A 22490-nucleotide genomic window follows, 5' to 3' on the forward strand; every position below is an offset into this window, starting at 1 on the left:
TATTCTTTTTGTGCTTGTTAATAAGAAAAAATTTCAACTTAATAGAAGTCTAGACTTTCTTTACATTTTTAATTTCTGCTATGATAGCTTAATGTACAAAACATTTTGTTATCCTAAGGTTATTTTTTTGATGGTATCTTGTATCTATGTTTTGATTCTGTGTGTTTCTCTTAACCATACTGAGAATATTAAGTCTTAATTTTTCTAGTCACTTGTTTTCTGTATAATATGGTCTCTTATATTTAATGTTTTCCTCGCATGAAGTATCTGATCATTCTGAGTACCCATATTTTACTAAGGTAACAAACATTGGAAACTCTGAACTCTGTGTACTGGCTGTATTGGCAATAGTCTTATCCATTTGAAGAGACCAGGCCATTTGGGGAACACTTAATATCTGTGTTCTTAGGTATCTTGTATCTTAAACTGCTCATATTTCTCAGAGATAGGCAGAGCCCTGTCTTTTCCCTGTTCTCAAAGTTAGCCCCTTTGAGGTAAAAAGACAGAGGAGGGGCTAGTACTGAAAATATTTCATTAGGTAAATTTTGACTTAATCCTCTTCTTTTAGTAGTAATCTCTGCCAAACCATTTTAATATTCTCCCTGATCCTGATCCATAGACCTCTAATAGCCATTTTTAAAGGTGGCAATTGCTAGAGTAGAGCCAGGGAGCAATCTATATATCTAATTTGTACTTAAAGTAAGTTTTTCCTAATTTCCCCTTTACCAATTTTGAATCTTTGGGGACTTTTCTTTTGTAGATTATATGTTTATCAGCTTCTCTGTCTATTGATTATAGCATATACCACCTTTTCACAAATTCATGAATAGCAGCTACCTAGTTCTACTGTTTTAATATTTGATTGGTTCTGCCCATTTTCCCAACTTATTGAGATCTTTTGGAATCTTCATCATATCATCTGACATCTGGTTACTCTTAATTTTGGTCCTGTTGTGTCATTTCAGCTATTTTTGACTAAAGTGTGAGAATAGATTCTCATGGCTTAATATTTGATGACATTCAGTCAAGTTTATTTAGTTCTTGATTACTATTTATACATTATGGTTATTTAACCAGTTATGAATTCTTAGTTACGCTGTGTATTGCAAGCTTGTATTTTTTGTATTTTATTCCTAGAAATATTTAGGATCAGTTCCCACAATATTTTGCTTAAGAAATCTAATGTATTAGTTACACTATCCAACAAAAAATGAAGAAATTTGTTGATTAAAAAGTACAGGATCACTTGTAGTGAAATAAAATCGAATCTTGGTGTACCTTTTTCTTTTTTTTTTTAAAGTTTTCTTACATGTGCTCTTACACATAACAATTTTTGTATTTTCAGTGTAGATTGACACTAGAACTTTTAAATTGTAAGGGTCTATATTTCTTTGATACATATTTCTACATCAGAATTCTCCATTTCCAAAACCAGTGCATTGCAGAATTTTCTTTTCCTGCCGTATTTTACATATTTTGCACATTAGAGATGCATGCCTAATTCAGACCTGCAGCTATTTAGGCTCTGTAGAGACAAACTAAATTTCAGAGTGGCTAGATTAGTCTCTTGCTGTCTTCTTTTCTCATTTCAACTTCATTTACTTTTTAACTATGTTTCTTCTACCTTTTCCAGTTTTCTACTCAATTCTCCTTGGTGGAGAAGATGGATGCAAAAAAGGAGGTGTGAGTAGTTCTTTATTCTCTCTGCATCTGTTAACATTATATCATCTTTTCCATGCAATATTCTTGTTTCTTCTTAGTTCATTCTCTTATGTTTATGCAGCCAGAGAGCTTGTTTGGTTTTCTTTACTATTTTTTAAAAAATTAAGTTTATTCTACCAGCATTCTTTTAAGACATTAATTTGTAAACATTCTTACATTTTCTCCTTCCATGATTTATGTTCTTTTAAAATCTGACATTAGAGACTATATGTAGTCATGTTTCACTCATCTACTTTATTCAATTTACTTATATTTATTAAGTACCTGAAATATATCAGCCCCTAGGAAGTCAAATATTGATAAGATACAGCTTTTATTATTAAGAGTTTATACTTCCAAAGGGAGTATCTCATCTTATTTCTAATTAGAAATAGCCACATTTATGTAATTAAAATTTATAACCTTTATTTTTGGTCTCATTCACATTGTTGAATAGTATTTCCTTTTCTCTGGTATTATAAAGGTGGACTAAGGTCAAATTCTGGCACTGCCAAATATTAACTATGTGTTATTGGATAAATCATTTAATATTTCTGGATCTCAGAATTTGTACCCATTAAATATGTTTAATATCTGTTTTATAGTGTTACATTGAGAGAAGTTGATGTTAAAAATGAATTGAGACAATGTGCATACATATATAAACTTCTTAAATTTAAAAACTTATCTGTTATTTTTACCGGGTGGTTTCACTCATAGCAGGAGTATAATGGACCAGGCGAGAAAATAACAAAAATAATGAACAACCATATACCAGAGACATTTTGCGGGGGTGGAGTGGGGGGGGGGGGGCACGGGATTTTGGTGATGGCGCACGGGTGACTTGGTGATGGGAAACCCACAGGGATTACAATTGAGATGGAAAAAAAATGTACAAAATGATGTAAAAATAAACTGTTATAAAAAAAGTTTAAAAAAAGTATCTGTTTTTTTAGAAGGATTGCTGTCTAGATACTTAATGTGGTTCTTTTGACATCTGATTGTAAATACTCTTGGGAGCAAGAACTCGCATATTGATCCTTACTTCTTGCAACTGGAAAATAGCAGTAACTTCTACTTTTAGGTTGATTTTCCTAAAAATTGTTTTTCTCATCCCTGTATACTATCTCTGTGTCATTGTAAAATTTAAGGTTAAGAAAACATTTGGATGGCCAATTTCTACTATAGTTTTATAAATATTATTTATCCTCCTTCCTGAGTTTCTATATTACATTCTTGAGTTTGTGGAATTGTGGATGTTTCTTAACTATAATTCAGTAATCCTTTTTATTTTATTTATTTATTTATTTATTTTTAAGAAATGATGTAGAAATGTCACTGAATTCCAATAGTAAAATCTGTTTTTTTCATAGCAGGAGGTCATTTTTGTTAAAGTTATTAATCTTACCTTAAAAGTTATGCATGGTTAAGATTCTGGAATATAGAAAAGCCAAGATTAAAAATACCAATGTCTTTCCCTTTTTTTTTCCTTCTGTTTTTAATGAGACTAATCAGTTTCTCTGATTATTCTTTTAAAGACTGAAGTACATGTTTTTCTGAATGACTGCATTGTGTCTTTCCTCTTTCTTTTCTTCTTTTTTTTTTTTTTAAAGATTTATTTATTTATTCATACAGAACTGGGGTACAGGCCAGAGATGCGGAGGGTGAGAGGATTCACCAGGGACAGAGTGGGGAGCAGAACAGGCAGATCAACGAAGTACACTGCTGAGGGGAGCAGTGGGCGAGTCAGGAGAAGTCTGCCACGCCATGTGGTCACCTCTGGCGCAGGCGGGGGATAGGACTCATGCAGAAGTGGCTTTAGCTTCTTAGTGCTGTGCTTTAACCCACTGCGCCACCAGGGAGGGGCCAATGTGTCTTTCCTCTTTCTAACATTTCAACACAATGAAATTTTGAAAAGAGTGGCAAATCTCTAGCCAGACATTTTTTTAGTAAAATTTTTGCTTAGGGACAAAAGAAAAGCCAATCTATTTCAGTGACCATATTGAGTCCTTTACCTACATTGTTTGGCTCAGTCCTTTAAAAAAAATCCTCTGATATATTGATTATTTTACTAATATGAAAAATATTGCTTAGTGAAATACCATCCTTCAAGGCTTTATTGAGCATGCTCTTTGGATTGCAATACACAACCTGGTAGAAGATAGTGATGTAGAACATAGAATAACAGCCCATAATGTATCTATAAAACTTATGTATATAAATTCATTACATCATTTAAGACCTTCAATGCCTTTCTTAGCTTATAAATAACAATTCTGAATACCCTGTTCATTGTTCATCTTACTAAATTGATACTAGTGCTAGAAGCACTTAGAATTTTCTTTTTCTGGAGATATTAAAAGTTAGTCTATTTTAGATAAGAATGTACATTTGAAAGTAGTAGGATAAATTTTATTGGCTGTTAGCCTATTGGGTTTCCTGGTGATACTCAACATTTTCAGCTATTAAACATATAAAGACATTGTTACCACTTTTTCCCTTTAGAGTTAAAACAGGGCCACAGAAGATTGGTTGATTTCCCTTTCTCTTGACATTTCTGTAGACTTCATATTATTTTTTTTTAAATAAGTGCAGTAACATTTTATCATATGCTTCTTTTTACTATGAGACTAGAATAAGGATGGTATATTTTAGGAAAAGGATGAAGTTTATGGTACCAGGGTGAATGGTATTTGTAGAAGACTCAGAAGAGTATAGAAGGTAGATCTTAAGGATTTTTGTTAACCAGCATTAGTTTAGACTTAATCTAGTTTTATGGAAAGTAATTAGAGGCCCTTTTAGTAAAGGACATAATTTAATGTACTTTTTAGGTTAAGATCTTAATGTCTTACAAATGGAAGACTTTGAGGTGTATCTACTAAACTGCTGAAATGCAAATTGAATGATGAGACTACAGTGTAAGTCTAGTGTGTTCACTATATGATTGTTTTTACAGAGGTTTTTTTCCAGTTTATGGGTGGGACTCTTGGAAACTATTTCATCCATTAGAGCAGTATGACAAGGGATTAAACCCTGAGGTCTTACAGTTCTCACACTGATTTTCTAAAAATACTTTTAGATGAATTTTATCTATACAAATAATAATTGCATTCATTTATTTAATATTTGAAAGTAAATATTTATTAAAATGAAGAATAGCATATTTTGATGAAAAGGTTAAAAGTGTTCTTTGTAAATCAGAATACTTGGTTCTTTGTCATTGTTTACTTTAATGGTAATTTATTGGCTCTTTCCTTAAGGGTTCTAGGTTAGTTATATTTCTAAATCACTAAGTGTTTTTTTTCCCATTTGTTTCTTGGGAGAATGTTCATATAAATTCAAGAGATTTGAGAGGTTAAACTTTTGTAGTGTTTTTGTTTTTGCTGTAGTTGGGGATTGTTTAGCCTGAAGTTTAAAGTTTTTTTTTAAGGTTTATTTATTTATGTGTACAGAACCTGGGGTACAGGCCAGAGATGCAGAGGTATAGGCAGAGGATTCGACAGAGACAGAGCGGGGAGCAGAACAGGCAGATTACGGAAGTTCACTGCTTAGAGGAGCAGCGGGTGGGTCAGGAGAGGTCTGCTGCGCCATGTGGGTCACTTCCCAGGTGGGAATCAAACTCATGCTGAAGTGGCTTTAGCTTCTTAGTGCTGTGCTTTAACCTGCTGTGCCACAGGGAACACCCAGAAAAATATTTACTGCTATAATTTTGTCATCAGGATATCTGCTAATGAACCTAATTTATTAAGACTAGCATATTTGCTTGCAGTTCTTTAAAAGATGCACTATATTTAGATGATAAATCTGTAAGTTAAATTCTGCTAGTTGAGAAGTTGTTACATAAATAATAAATGTATTTTAAAAAGCATATTAAGTCCCTCCTTGGGTGCACAATGGGTTAGGATGCAGCACTGCCAGCTAGCCACAGCCACCTCATTGTGAGTACGATCCCTGACCCTGGAGGTGAGCCACATGGTGCGGCAGACCTCTCCCGTCTCGCTCATTGCTCCCCTCAGCAGTGTACTTTAGTACATCCCCACTCTGTCTCTGTGAATCCTCTCACTCCCTGCATCTCTGGCCTGTACTGCAGTTCTATATGCATAAATAAATAAATCTTTTTTAAAAAAGCATAATAATTCCCACTGTGGTGGCACAGCCGGTTAAAGCACAGCTCTAAGAAGCCAAAAGCCACTTCAGCAAGTTGGATCTTCGTCCCCTAGGTGATTCCACATGGTGTGGTAGACCTCTCCTCACTCGCCTGCTGCTCCCCTCAGCAGTGTACTCCGTCAGTCGGCCTGTTCTGCTCCCCACTCTCTCTGGTGAATCCTCTCATCGCCTCTGCACCTCTGGCCTGCACTCTAGTTCTGTATGCATAGATAAATAAATCTTTTTAAAAAAAGCATATTAAGTAAAATGTTTCAGTATCAATAGCCAGTTTTTACTTCCTGCTCCAGTATAAATTTTATTGCTCTATGATTATTAATACACACAAATCTCAGTTTACCTGAACCACACTACTACTGTTTCTATATAATAATGTGTTTAGAAATAACCTTTAAATATAGAGGAAGTATTTCTTTATAGGAAATGTCCCAGTTTAGTGATAAGTAAGCTCTTTAAGTTAAACTGAACTGTTTCTATAATACTGAATATTATATTTTCTGTTTATTACTAATGGAAACTTTCCAAAATTGAAAATAGCATGCACCTTGCCTTAATAAAAGTTATATTATCGAGTTGAGTTATTGCTTTACTACATTTTCTATTGTTACATATACTGTATTATTCCATAATGTGGACAAATTGCATACAAATCCTACTTAGCTTGTTTGTATTTATGTGGCATTAGAGAAATTATTTAATACCATAGTTCTTATTTTTTCACTTAAAGTCAACAGCATATAACTTATGGAGATGTTTAAATGTTGAAATGAGAAAATTCAGGAAACAGTCATACTGTTGTAAAGAAATAGGAGTTCCATACAGTTTTTTCTAATTACTTTTTACAACAAAATATAACTGTTTGTTTTACTTCCTCTGCTCTGATGAATGTTGACCTGGCTATTTTTTTTTTTAATCTAAGTTTTGACAGACGTCTATAGCATTCTCTTATATCCCTCTCATTTTTGACTTCTATTAAGTAATTTAAGCTATTAGAAATCACACGCTAAATTTTGCCAGTGCAAAACAACTGAGATGAAGAGATAGTAATTGTTGAAAGATACTTTCTTCCACTAGCTCTTTTATTTTGAAAAGTTTTCAGTGCTATTAGAAAGTTAAAATGCAGCAAATCAGATTGTTGTGTTCATCTTCAGCAGGATTTAGAAACTTAAAACTCTAAATGTTTAGGAATGTGTAGGAAAACTTAAAAAGATACAAAGACAAATCAGGACCTTCCCTGGTGGTGCAGTGGGTTAGTACACAGCACTGCAAGCGAGCCACAGTTACTTCAGTGCGAGTTTGATCCCCAGTCCCTGAAGTGACCCACATGGTGTGGCATACCTGCCCTCACTCGCCTGTTGCACCCTTCAGCAGTGTACTTTGTCGATCTGTATTTTGCCTGTCTGCTCCCCACTCGGTCTGTGGTGAATCCTCTCACTGCCCCTGCATCCCTGGCTTGTACCCCAGCTCTGTATGCATAAATAAACAAATCTTTAAAAAAAAATAAAGACAATCGGTAGACCATTCTTTGTTAATTCCTATTAACATTCAAAATAATTGAACCAAAATTTTTACAGTATTGTGGAAATTTACATACAGGCAATATCACAGCCATATATGGAGTTTTAAAATTCTGGCAGACATGAAAAAAAGTGATTAATCTTCTTGTTTAAATTTTTTTAAAAAAAGATTTATTTATTTATTCATACAGAACTGGGGTATAGGCCAGAGATGTGGAGGGTGATAGGATTTCACCAGAGACAGAGCTGGGAGCAGAACAGGCAGATCGACAAAGTACACTGCTGAGGGGAGCAGCGGGCTGGTCAGGAGAGGTCTGCTGCGCCATGTGGTCACCTCCGGGGCAGGCGGGAATCGAACTCATGCGGAAGTGGCTTTAGCTTCTTGATGCTGTTTAAACCGCTGCGCCACCAGGGAGGGCCTGTTTAAATGTTTTTATAGACGCTGCTGCCCAGGCTCATAATATGCATTCTTTTCAGGTGCACATGATATATTTCTCAAAAGAAACAATATGCTGGGCTATGAAACAAATATAAAGGATACAGATAATACAATAGTATTTGGATCGTAGTTGACTAAAATAGCAATCAATAATAACACTGTGCCTAGAAGAAAAATTCCAGCTGTTTGAATTTTAAACAGTATACTCTGCACAATTCCTTGATCAGTGAAGAAGTCACAAAAGAAATTGAAGTCACTTTGAGCTTCATGATAACGAAAAATGTAGCAAATCAGAAAGTTATGTTCATCTTTAGCAGGATTTAGAAACTTATAACTCTTAAGTGCTTATGTTAGAAAAAAGGGAAAATAAAACCAAGACATAAGTTTTACCTTATTGAGAGAGAGAGAAGAGCAAATAAAACTAATAAAAGGTGGGGAGTACGATATGAGTAGATCAATAGAAATAGAAAATAAGGACCAATCTCCCTAATGAATACAGACATTAAAATCTTCAATAAAATATTAGCAAACTGAATCCAATAATACATTAAAAGGATTATGTATTATGACTGAGATTTATGCTGGGGTACACAAGCATGATTCAGAGTCTGAAAATTAATCGGAACAATGCACCATGTCAACAAAAATATAAAAACCATATATATGATCATATCAATCGATGTCAAGAAAACATCTGACAGAATTTATTATGATGAAAACCCTCAAAAAGTGTGATAATTAGAATTTAATAAATGTTGTATATAATGAACCTAAGCTAGTAATATTCTCAGTGGTGAAAAACTGAAAGCCTTTGTACTAAAATGTGGTACAAGAAGAGGGTGTTTACTCTCATTCCTACTATTCAACTTAGTACTGTAAGCCCTAGCTAGAACAGTTATTCTCTTTTCCAAAAAGAAGGAAAGCTACCATTATTTGCAGATGACATAATATACATATAGAATCTTTAAACATTCACAGAAAATATAATTAAAACAATAAACCAACTCAGAAATATGGCAGGTTGAAATGCCAATACATAAACCAATGCCTTCTTATGTTTAATAAATGGACAACAAGTGGAAGGAAATAAGAAAACCAGACCATTTACAGTCATATCAAATAAGTAAATAAATAAAGATACCCAACAGTAAACTCAATAAGGGAATTGGAACTACACAGAAACTTTATAAGACATTATTTAAGGAAATGGAAGAGGATACAAATAAATAGATATCCCTTGCCCATTGGAAGAATAAACATTGCCAAAATGGCCATCTTTTCCAAAATAATTTACAGATTCAATACAACGCCAATAAAAATACAATGGCATTCTTCAAAGAAATGGAACTTTATTGAAATTCATGTGAATTCACAAAAGACCTCAAATAAACAAAGCAGTCCTAACAGCAACAAAAAAAGTTATGGTATTTCACTTCCAAACTTCACCTGTAATATAAAGTCATAATAATTAAAGCAGCAAGCTACTATGAAAAAAAAGGACAGACTCACTGACCAAGGGAATAGAATCAAGAACCCAGAAATAAATTCACAAATATACTGGAGACCCAGTCTACAACAAAGGAGCAAAGAATATACACTGGTGGAATGAAAACCTTTTCAGTAAGTGTTGGGAAAACTGAAATACTACATTCAAAATAGAATGAACCTGAGACCACCATTCATATTTATCAACTCAAAATACGTAAAAGATTTGGCTGTAGGACTTGAAACCATAAAATATACATAAGGAAGCATAGGCAAATCATTCCAAGACTTAAAGCTCAGAAATACCTTTACAGATTAATATACAACTGTAGGTAAAACAAAAAGAGTATTAAGCAGTTGAGAATTAAACATCAACTAAAGTTTCTGTACAGCAAAAGAGACCAACTAAAATGAAGAAACACCTTACTGAACGGAGGAAAATATTTGCTATCATACATCTGAGAAGGGACTAATATTGAAGATATACAAAGAACTCATATATTTCAACAAAAAGAAAACAAGTAGCCCAATTAAAAAATGGTCAGAGGAGCCAAATAGGCACTTTGTCAAAGAAGACACCAGGCAAATGAACAAATGTTCAGCATCACTAATTATCATTGAAATGGCAAATCAAAATCACAGTAAAATACTATCTCACACCAATGGGAATGGCCCATAACTAAGTGTCCAGAAACAACAACTACTGACAAGGATGTGGAGAAAAAGTAACTAATGCTGGTAGGAATACAGACTGTTCAGCCCATGTGGAAAGCAGTGTAGGACTTTCTCAAAAGACTAAAACTGGATCTGCCATACCAGCAATAGTCAAGATGTGGAAGCAGTCTAAGTGTCCTCCCACCCCCCAAAAGGGAGTAGATCATGATATGGTGTGTATACACAGTGGACTACTAATTAGCAATCAAAAATTACAGACTCATGCCATTTGCAGCAACAGGGCTTATAGTAAATGAAATAAGACAAAGGAGAAATATTTTTTTACTGACTTTAAACATAGAAATTTAATTATATATGCTTAGTGTGTTTTTACACCCTTAGGTCAAAAGAGCAGTATAAACATCTTTAATGATTTTCATTAACGATAGTGTTGGAATTATTCCTAGACTGTTTTACACGGCAAAGAAAATTAAATTATGTTGATACTTATAATAGAAATTTTCAACTTGGAAGAAATGACACAGAAATATAAGATCAACACAGTAAAAAGCTGTAGAATTTTATTTTAAGTCATACTAACTCTGACCTCTATACTAAGTCTACCTATAGTGACTAACTCAAGAGTCATGTGCACATTACTAGCCATTTCCAAAGGCTAGTTTTACCCTTGGCAAAGTATGGGATTCCTTGAATGTAAATAAGGTTTATTTCAGGTCAGGGCAAGATGATTCAATATTGTTGAACCAGAAACATGAAGCTGTCAAAAACTTCGAAGATCATATCTGTAAGACACAGAAATTATTGAAAAGACTCATTGACCAAAAATGGTAAACTAGCAGCGTCAGGAGAATAACAACTGCAATGATTTGAAACATATGTTTATTTAAATCTCAGTGCTTATCGTGATCTGTCCCCTCAAAAAAACAACTGGTTCACTGTCATCTGGTACACTCTTTGGAAAGTTAGGACACCAAATTATTTCAAAAACTCCTAACTATTTACTTTTCTTAACTCATACTAACCAGACTTAATGAAGGGAATTTTCACTTAGTAGCCATAAAGTAAGTGGATGACCAATGAAATTGTGATATTTTGTGGCTGTCTGCTAAGTACTGGGTTTTAGGTATTGCTGTTATACATGGTAAGATGTAAGAGAATACATGTTTAGCTTTTTAGTGAAGGGACTATATTCATATATAAAACTGCCATGTTTATCAGTACTGAATTTGAATCAGACTAAGTTCAACAATTACAGAAAATACATTGATAGAGACAAAATGTCATAGGTGTACAAGTATTCATTAAGGTGTATTTTTGTTTCAGTTACATTCTTTTTTGCTATGCAGAAGCTTTTTAGCTTGATATAGTCCCATCTGTTTATGTTCTCCCTTGTTTTCTTGATGTTGGGGACTAATCCCTGAAAACAATACTAGTGTAATGAAATGTCTGTGTTTACTATATATATGAAGGTTTTACTTCCATGTCTTTTATCCATTTTGAATTAATTTTTGAGTATGGTATAATATAGTGGTCTGGTTTCATTCTTTTTCCTCGAGAATGTTTTTGGCGCCTTTATCATGGATTAACTGTTTATAGGGGTATGGGTTTATTTCTTGGCTCTCAGTTCTAGTACAGTGAGCTCTGATTTTGTTCCAGCACTATGCTATTTTAATTATTATGACTATAATATTTGAGATCTAGAAGTGTAATATTCCCGTTATCTTTCTTTTATAGTAAGGATTACTTTTACTATTTGAGGTTTTGGTGATTCCTTATAAATTTCAGTAGTATTTTGCCAGTTATTTTCAAAATAATATTGCTATTTTCCTTGGAATTGCATTGAATTTATGTTGCTTTGGGGAGGATGGCCATTATAACAGTGTAATTCTTCTAATTCATGAGCAGGGAATATGGGTGGGTTGCCTGAGTATGACATTCTGACTGAAGGAGCAGCATCACTCTTAAGTATTTTTTTATAACCACAGCATGTAATGTACATGGTCAAAAGACATAATCCTGAATAATAATTTAACATCAAGGGACCTCCTTGGTGGTCTAGGGGTTAAGTCTCCAGTGCTGTCACCTCTGCAACCTGAGTTTGATACCTGGCTAGAGAGCTAATACATATGGCACAGCAGACATCTCCTATTTGGCTTGCCTCAGCAGTATATTTCAGTAAAATCTGACTGCTCTGTTTCATACTCTGTGTCTTGTGAATTCTCTCACCTTCCTGTACCTCTGGCCTACACGCCAGTTCTAGCAAAAACTAAGAAAACACACACAATAACACAATAGTGTTTTTCTTTTTTTGGTAAAAATTTGATATTGAAGTATTGCTATGTGGCAAAACAGGGAATGGAATCTATGAGTTGGGATTCTTGTTTTTGTCAGGAATGTTTCCCACAGACAAGTTGTTAAAACCACCTACTTCCCAGTTAAAGAGTGACATGTATATATATATGTCAGTGTGTATATATGTATGTGTGTGTGTATATATAGTGTTTAAAAGTAATTTTTTAGATAAAACTTGCTAGCTGACCCTAGATTTTAGGCAAACAGCAGCATGGGGAAGAAGGAGAGGGAGCCACAAAAGGGGGATAGAAGAACACAAGGGATTGTGGTGTTGGGGAGTAGCAGGGGAATGCCACACCTAAGGGGAGAAATCAAATACTATTCAAGTATTAACAAAGATGTAAGAAAATCAACTTAAAAACCAATGCAATTTTAAAAATTTGTTTTGGTATTTTTTACTTTCCCACTGTAAATTACTTAAAAAGCCAGATCTGTAAGGTAAATGCAAAGGTATATAGTATAATATGCACATTCACTAAATGTTTTTACTATGAGTAGATGTTTTCAAGTCATTTGTTACTACGGTAACACTTTTTCCATAGAAGTGTTGTTTCTCTGTACTGTGTTCTCACATAAATGCACATTGATTCCGTAGAATAAGTAAACTTTAGTTAAAACACACTTCTGTAATGTTACAGGTACATTTGTACCTTTCATGAGATTATATATTCTGATTTAAAATAGATCATATCAAAATGCTTCTTTTCCCTGTCATTATTCTTTTTAATAACAAAGAACAAAGAAAATCATTTTCAGCTGGGACAGAAAGATCTGAAAGGAGTCACTGGTTTTAGAATTAGTAGCAGTAATGGTAGCAGGAAAGGTTTGAGAATGACTTGGAAATGGGATGTAGAATGTTGAAGACTACCAGCACACCGTTTCAAAACTGTTGATCTCTAGAAGTGAGTACCAGTAAAAAGAGCAATAACTCACCACACTTACCATGTGATTGCTATTTGTGTTGTCTTGTAAAATTCTCAATATACTTGAAAAATTACTCCTAGAAATTAAAATTATATCTTTCTGTGTTTTCTCTGTTCAGTAAAAGCAGTGTGATTAATATAATCTCTAATGCTTCAAAAGACCAAAGCCAAGTTGAGGACTTTATGAATATTAAAAAAAATTATTTTATGACATTTTACTTGTTCTTAATTATTTTATTTTTAAAATATATCTATTACATCATCCTTCATTTTTGTACAAAGTATTTATACGGGGATTTTCCCATGAAATTCCCACCACCAGTTCACTGTATTTCCCAGACTACATGGTCTACAGAGAGAGTACTGTCAAGGTCCAGTCTTCAGAGAGGGTTTAGTTGTCTTGTATGCATTTAATGAACTTTCTCCTTCATTTGACTCTTAGAAAATGAAACCAAGCCAGAGTCAAAGTGAACTGAATGCTCTTTCAGCCTCCAAAGGATATCTATCCCCATTACATCATTTTCACCCTTCTTCATTTTGGTTGCCTATTCTCAAATTTTAATTTTTTTCTGCTTTCTGCCAAGTTTGCACAAAGGTTCTTCTTCTTCCACAGATTTTGTTGAAATTGGGGGTTTTATATTTTAGAGTTTGGATATGTGACCAATTATCATGTAGGACTTGTGCTTGCTTCTGTAACCTTGGCTATGCAGTTGATAGTTAAGAATTTCTGTGTGATGTCCGAATAAACAAAATACTGTGTGAATTTGTGAAATCAGATTGCTATGAAATACATGACCGTTTGTAACACCTGCATCATCACATCTACTCCACATATTAAATGTTTCGGTTTTTATAAAAGACTCAACTCCTGAAATTTAATATGTGTTAATAAAATATTTTTTTTATATTTTTTTAAAGATTTATTTATTTGTACATACAGAACTGGGGTACAGGCCAGAGGCTCAGGGGCGGTGAGAGGCTTCACTAGAGACAGAGTGGGGAGCAGAACAGGCAGATCTACGAAGTACACTGCTGAGGGGAGCAGCGGGCGTGTCAGGAGAGGTCTGCGGCGCCATGTGGTCTCCTCCGGGACAGGCAGGAATTGAACTCATGCAGAAGTGGCTTTAGCTTCTCAGTGCAGTGCTTTAACCCGCTGCGCCACCAGGGAGGGCCCTAATAAAATATTTTAAATCTTAATCTTACTTCAAGACCTTTAATCTGGAAACTGTTTTATTTTTATATTCCAAAGTGTTTATAGTTTGGATTATGCCAGGTGGTTCTCAGGTTTAATTCCAAAACTTTTACTTCATTATATTTTAAGATTTGGTTTCTTCAAAGGGATTTTTAGAATTATTGCTACTGCTTGACATATAATGTCTGTTTACGTTTAGGCTAACTCATGAGTGCCTTTTTACTTTGACCAATTTAATAAAAATTTAAACTTTGCAAGTGACCTATAGGTGGTTATATTTGTTTACTCTTTGTGTAAACTAGAATTAAAGACATACTTCCTTATTTTTAAATTTAATTTATGTGGAATTTGTAAAAAAAGATTTTATTTATTTATGCAAATAGAGCTGGGGTGCAGGCCAGAGATGCAGGGGTGATGAGAGGATTCACCAGAGACAGAGTGGGGAGCAGAACAGGCAGATCAAAGAAGTGCACTGCTGAGGGTGCAGTGGGTGGGTCAGGAGGGGTCTGTGTGCCATGTGGATCTCCTCCAGGGCAGGCAGGGATCAAACTCATGCAGAAGTGGCTTAAGCTTTTTAGTGCTCTGCTTTAACCCGCTGCACCACCATGGAGGGACTCAGTGCCTTTTTTTAAGCTATGAAATAAATTTACCAATCACTTTCATTTTCTTTAAATTTCAGATTTTTTTCAAGTAACCTATAAGACTTATTTTTAATGATTTATTTATGCAGACAAGAATTGGGATATAGGCCAGAAGGATAGAGGGGAAGGGTTCACCAGAGTGGGGAACAGAGCAGGCAGAGGTCAGCTAAACCCTGTGGGTCACCTCCCTGGCCAGGAATGGAACTTAGGCTGTAGTGGCTATGGATAGCTTCATAGTGCTTTAACCTGTTGCGCCACCATGGAGGGGCCAAGACTTATTTTAAATATAGAAATAGGGCTTCCCTGGTGGCACAAGGGGTTAAAGACAGCACTGTCAAGCTATCACCAGCTACTGCAGTACAAGTTTTACTGTAGCAGGGAGTAAAACCCCTACGTTGCAGTACACTTTATAATATTCTCTCCCACCATTTCCCTCAGCAGTGTATTTCATGCAGCCTGCCTGTTCTACTTCCCACTGTCTCTGGTGAATCCTCTCACCCCCACACCTGTGGCCTACATCCCAGTTTTTGTATGCCTAAATAAATAAATCTTTAAAAAATAAATATAGATATAATAAAATCTTACTTAAACAGAACTCTGGAATAATGACTTTTATATAAAATATTACTAACTTTTATGTCATACTAGAGCATATCTCGTTTATATATTCTGCTGTTTTCATACTACAAAGTCAAAAGTAAGTTGTGACAGAGACCATATGCTTTGTAAAATCTAAAATATTCCTTTTTCTTGATCCTTTACAAAAGTGTTAACCTACCTCTGCTTCTAAAATCATCAATATTGATAGGTTTTAGAGTGCATGTAATAGATAGTGGCCATTTTATACTAACCAACATTGTGCAAATTACCTGTCTTAATAAACCCATGGGTCGTCTTCTTGTCCTTCAATACATAGAGTTCAAATGTGGTTCAGGAGAAGTTAATAAATGGCAATTTGAAGAAAAATGTTAATTTGAGTAATGAATTTATTTGTTAATGTGTTTTCTAATTCAACTTAATGTCTTATACTTTAGAGTATTATGTTTTCTTTTCCACAGGTGTATGTGGAATTTGATGATCTTGAGTGGGATAAACGAGAGTGGTTTAAAGTTTATGAAGATTTTTCGACTTTCTTGGTGGAATACCACTTAATATGGGCCAGAAGGAACGACCCTAGACAGACTCAGGGATCAAAAAGCAGACAGATTCAGTGGCCTGCATTGGTAAGATCTAGTTCTGCTTCATTAAACATTTTCATTTGTTTGTTTTAAAAGAATAAGAGCTGAATGTAAATTTAGATTTATATTGGTGTAATTACATATTAATATTCCTGAAGAAACTGGCAGAAATTTCACAATACTCCTTTCATTTATCAGTTATTGCTACTTTGTTTGTACTTTTAGATATTTATTTCACAAATATTTAAATTCTTTCCACCTGGGTGAAAAATTTTGATTGAAAGTTGCTAAGAGAACGTTGACTGTTTTGTATGATTTTGGTAACAACTTGACTGAGATTATAGTTGAACAATAAGAGAAATGTTTTTTTTGTAAAACATTAAGTTATATACAGTTTTTCTTGATTAAAATTGAGTGAATCATTGTGGATAGTAGTGACTACTTAGTATGTAACTATATGTTCAGTAATAGGTAAAATTGCTTCATATCAGAAATGTTCCCTGTAAGAGAATGTATTTGATATAAATAATAACAGAATAGGTACTTCTACATTTTTAAAACATGAATAAAACTTATCCTCATAAGTAGATATTTTAAAACATAAGTTTATTTACTAATAATTACAGTGCTTAACTTTTCTCTTTTCAGTTAACTCTAAAAGTCTGAAGAGATCCGTAGTTAAAATGGAAAAACAGGAAGATAAGTTGGGAGGGTATGAAATGAACTAGTGTAATTTTTAAAAGAAAACATAATATGGAAGGGTGAAAAAGGATCTTCATGAGCTATAGTTTTGACAGGATACTTTGAATGCACTAGCAAAATGCAGAAGAATTTTTTTCCATGATTGATTTCAAAAAATCTGTTCAGTCAGCATGTTAAATTGTTACTTAGAGTTTTAAAATCTATGCTTTTTGGCTTTATTGAACTTAACTCACAAATTGGTGAAAACTTGTTTTAACAAGTTGTGTTATCAGTACTGTATTTGTGAATTATCAATGAGAAGTCTCAAAAATATAAAGCAGCATCAGTAATACAAGTCTCAGTATCTTACTTAAAGAATAAACCTAACTATAGAAAATCTTCGTCTTTTTCAGACAATTAAAATGAAGTGAATTCCTATTTTTTATTCATAAATTACTGACTTCAAAGAATTTTTTTTATTAGTCAATACTATTTATGATTTTTTTCAATTATAGAAAACTATTTGTTTTTAATTTTTAACCTCATAATGTAAAAAATCACCTAACCTTTTTGAAATCAATTTATTTTATACAAAAATGTACATTATAAAAACCTTTATAATTAATTTTTGTTTTAATAAAACATTTAATTTTATTTTAATAAAACATTTAACTTTTTTAAAAAATATTTTATTTATTTATGCATACAGAACTGGGGTGCAGGCCAGAGGTGCAAAGGTGGTAAGAGGATTAACTAGAGACAAAAGAGAAGAACAGGCAGATTGACAAAGTACATTGCTGAGGGGAGCAGCAGACGGGTCAGGAGAGGTCTGCTGCACCATGTGGATCACCTCTGGTGCTGGGGATTGAACTGGCACTGAAGCAGCTGCAGCTAGCTTGCAGTGCTGCACTTCTACCTGCTGCACCACCAGGGAGGGCCTAATTTCATTTTAATAAAATAAATAATTTGATATAATTTTGATATAAAGTATAAAGCAGACATTGTAGTTATTTTACTTTTGCCAGCGAGGAAAAGCCAGCTAAATTCTTAAGCATGTTTTTGTAAATATATTTCTTTGCTTTTTCCGCCTCCCTGAAATTAAAAAATATTAAATTGTAAAATATGCTTAAATAAAGTTTTACCTTTTAATTGCAAGTTCAATGGCATTAACTACATTCACGCTTTTGTACAACCACCCAACTACAAAACTTAATCTGATTATTTTACAAAATTCAATGTCCATTAAATAGCAATCCTGATTGACCCCTCTCTATCTCCTGGCAACCACCATTTTACTTTGTCTGTTGATTTTGACTAATTACCTCATAAGTGGAATCATACATTTTTCATTTTGTGACTGACTGACTTCACTTAGCATACTGACTTCAAGGTTTGTTTTTTATAAGTTTTGTTTTTTATGTTAGGGTTTAATTTATAAGATTGAAAACCTTATGCTAGGTAGTACTAGAATTTATAAGGTGTCTGTGTTGTGCGTGTGTGAGAGAGAGAGCGATATTAAACCATTTGTTGAGGGACACATCTGTTGCCTCTACCTCTTTGTTACTGTGAATAATATTGCAATGAACATAGGTGTATGTAATTGTCGTTGAGGCCATACTTTCAGTGCTATGGTGTATAGCCAGAAGTGAAACTGCTGGACCCTATAGCAATTCTGTTTTTAAATTTTATGAGGAACAACCTTATAGTTTTCACAGCAGCAAAACTATTTTATATTCTTGCCAGTATTTGTTTTTTGATAACAGCACTCCTAATGGGTATCGACAGTCTTTTTGTGGTTTTGATTTGAATTTCCCTCATCATAAGCAATTTTGAGCTTTTTCTCATGTACTTTTTGGCCACTTGTATTTTGTTTTTGAAAAAAGTTTGAATAAGCCCTTTGCCCAGTTTTGAAGTATAATGTTTGTTTTTAGGTTGAGTTATTGTAGTTCTTTGTATATTGTGGATATTAATCCCTTATTAGACTGTTAGTGTAGTATAAGCATAATTTTATATGCACTGAAAAATGTGATATGAATAGAATCTGCAAACATTTTCTTCCATTCTTTGGGTTTTGATTTGTAGTATTTTAAAATTTTTATGAATTTTTGGTTAATTTTTTTTCTTTTTTTTAGCTATGCCTTTGGCATCATACCCAAGAAATTATGCTCAGTTTCAGTGTTGTAAAGCTTTCGTTGTTTTTTTAAATAATAGTTTCGTTGTTTTAGATGTTAACATTGTAAGGTCCTGATCAATTTTGAGTTATTATTTAAGTATTGTATTGGGGAAGGTTGTAGCTTCTTTGTTTTGCTTGTGTGTATCCATTTTTTTCAGTACCATTTCTGAAAAGACTGCCCTTTCTCCAGAGGGGCCTTGGCAGTCTTACAAAATATTTTACCACATGACACATCTCATTTTATACCTAGTTTTATTGTATTTTGCAAATAATGAATTTTAAATAAATTGAAGGTTTGTGACAACCCTGCTTGGAGGAAGTTTTATTAATGCCATTTTCAACAATATATGCCACATTTTCTCTCTGTTACATTTAATGAAGGTATATGTTGGTTTTTGTTGATATACTGCTATTGTACATGTAACTGAACATTAGTATAGTATAAACATAATTTTTATGTGCACTGAAAAGAAGTCATGTAACTAATTTCATTGCATATTCACTTTATTTAAAGAAGCAGTGTGGAGTAGAGCCCCTGTATATACAAATGTTATTTTATTTATGGGTTCTCATTCTGTTTCAGTGGTCTCTATATCTGTCTTTATGCTAGTGTCATGCTATTTTGATTATGGTAGTTTTGTAGTAAGGTTTGAAATCCAGATATGCGAATCTTCCAGCCTGGTTCTTTACAATGTTGTAGGATCCCATGAAATCCATAATTGAACTTTGGGATTTTGCTATTTCTGTAAGAAACATTGTTAGGATTTGATAAAGTTTGCATTAAATCTGTAGATCTCTTTGGATTGTCTTAACATTTTAATACTAAGCCTTCTAGTCCATGAACACAAGATTTTTTTTTTTTTTTTAATGTCATCTTTAAACTCTTTCAGCCATGCTTTCCTTATGTATGTCTTGCTCGGCTAATACCTAAGTTATTATTTTCAGTGGTACTATAAATGAGTTGTTTTATTAATTTCATTTTCAGATTGTTCATTATTAGAGCATAGAAGATCAGCTGTTCCTCTTCAATTGACTTTATGTTCTGCTGCTTAACTCATTTTAATTGTGAAAACGAAGTGTTTACTTATAAACAAGAAAAGTATACTACCTCTGTTCAAAGTAATATGGGAAGTTCCTACATTAGCTATTACACACAGTGAAAAGCATCTGTATTAGAAAGGGAGAAATAGTATTATTTCTGTTTACAGGTAATATAATCTTATTATCAAAAATCCTAAAGATTATATACACACACACATCAGTAAATTCAGTGAAGCATCAGGATAAAAAGATCTCTGCTTTTAATAGTTTTAACTAAGATTGTTACTGATACAGCTTTTTTTTTATTGTTTTAGTTACGCATTTTCCCTCAGATATTAACTTTAAAATTTTTAATGACTATAAAATTTGATATTATGATGAGCCATTTCCCTAATGTTTGATGTTGTGGTTCATGATTTTTGTGGTTTATAAATAATTGTGATGAATATTATTGAGACAAATATGTAATTATTTGCAGTTCTGATTATTTTTATACTTTAGATTTATAATCAAATTACTGATCAAAGCTTCTAAACTTGAAAAGAACAAAAACTAAATTTCTCCCAACAGTTTTCACAATTTTTTAAGAAGTTGTTTTACTGCAGTTATCTCCAATCAGTATAGCGTCTTTTCATCTCACCCCATGCCCTCATCCTGACCTTATAAGCATTATTGTCAGACCGTCTTATTTTAAAACCCAAGTAAACATTTTAAAAAGGAAAATTTTTTAACTTAAAGAGGGCAACATTGAATTTTATTGTTTTATACCTGTTTATTTAATATTAAAATTATTTTATTGTTTTAATTAATAGGATGTATTTTTTTCATATTTATTTGCAATTTGTACTTTTTGTGAATTATCTTTTCAATTTAATCAGAGTTTCGTAGTTTTCTAATGTGTTAGGCACTCTTTATGTTATTACAGATAGTATAATCCTTTGTCATAATTGTTTCATGGTTTGCTCAGCTAAATCTTTGATAGCAGTCATTGAATTGTATGTTTATATTTAAAGGAAGTTTATGTAATAGAGCTTCTTCCTTACTATTTCAGTTAGTCAGGGTGTGTCTTTCTACCTTCCAGTTTCTTTTTTTAGTCTTTGAAAGTAACAGTGAATAATTGGAATGATAGTGCTTGCTATACTTTATAACAAAATCATTTTAAGTTTCATAAGAAGTTACATTCATTTATGTATTATGTATGTGAATGAGATTCTGTTGTTTTATCTGTTCATTAAAATGAGGCTTATTTAAGGATATCTATGAGCACAGTTGTGAATTTTAAAAAATGTATAGCAGAATAAAATACAAAGAATTCAAGAAATTTTAGGGATACATACAAGGTGGTGGTAGGATGAAATAGATGAAACTAATATTCTTATCTTTTTCTGCGCATTCAATGTTTCTTACTCTATGCACATGACACTTGCTTTTTTGTTCTGTTGTACTTAAACATGTTTGTATTTTTTTAATCTTCTTTCTAGTTGTTTCACCCCTCGTGTGGTACCTGTTAAATATTACATATTGTTTATATTATCTTGTGTATGTTTTATTCTGAGAAATCAGATAAACCAGCAGTGTACCTGCTTGCTCTTAAAATCATGACTGCACAAAAAAATTCCTGTTATCTCATCAAACTATTCTAAAGTACATGTAAAAAATTTCAAAATAAATAAAATCTCAACAAAATGTCGATAGTATAACACCACCCAGGTTACTTTTCTGACATTGTCTCTCTCCGTCTGTCTTCCCAGGATATCAGTAGCAAAGCATGTATTGGAGCACCACATATGTAACATCTTGAAGTGGTGTCTAATTTTTTTTTTTGCTTGGTCCTGTATGATCAGGGTACCACTTGAGGCCATTCTGATAATAGAGACCAAGATAACTTACATAAAGATGTAAGTTATTTAATGCTTTGTTAAATTTTATTTATTTTTTAAAATAAAGTAAAATACTTGTGAAATCACATTTATCTGTACCAGGGAATGAAAGTGTTGGCATTCATAATTGAAATCAACGAATCACCTACCTAACTGGGTTAGGGCCCTGGCTCCATCTCCTTTAGGAAAACCTTCTGTGGGGAGAGGGGCTTCGACCCTAACCCAGTTGGGCTGTAACACTACTGCATTTTCTAAGGGGCAGAGTTTTCTACTACTTTTCTGCTGACCCAGTCTTCCAGATCACCCTAACCTGCATTAATCTCACCATCCTGTGCTTCTATAGAACTTTGTACCTGTTTTAACAACTAATAATTTTGCTTTGTATTACACCTATTTGTTTGGATGCCTGTCTTTCCTTACTAGATTGTAAGTCTTTGAGGACAGGACT

At 33.3% G+C, this 22490-nt stretch overlaps 1 protein-coding gene across 1 annotated transcript in view; it reads left to right on the forward strand.

Moving 5' to 3' along the window:
* Nucleotides 1–22490, forward strand: part of JMJD1C (jumonji domain containing 1C) — a 207293-nt gene that overhangs the window by 20955 nt on the left and 163848 nt on the right. Inside the window, exon 2 of the mRNA XM_012723687.1 lies at nucleotides 16148–16312. Within this exon, the coding sequence (XP_012579141.1) occupies nucleotides 16148–16312 (165 nt within the window). The remainder of the gene's footprint in view (nucleotides 1–16147; nucleotides 16313–22490) is intronic.

This window comes from Condylura cristata, unplaced genomic scaffold (genome assembly GCF_000260355.1).
Source record: "Condylura cristata isolate star-nosed mole 26May11 unplaced genomic scaffold, ConCri1.0 scaffold00011, whole genome shotgun sequence".
Classification (NCBI taxonomy): domain Eukaryota; kingdom Metazoa; phylum Chordata; class Mammalia; order Eulipotyphla; family Talpidae; genus Condylura; species Condylura cristata.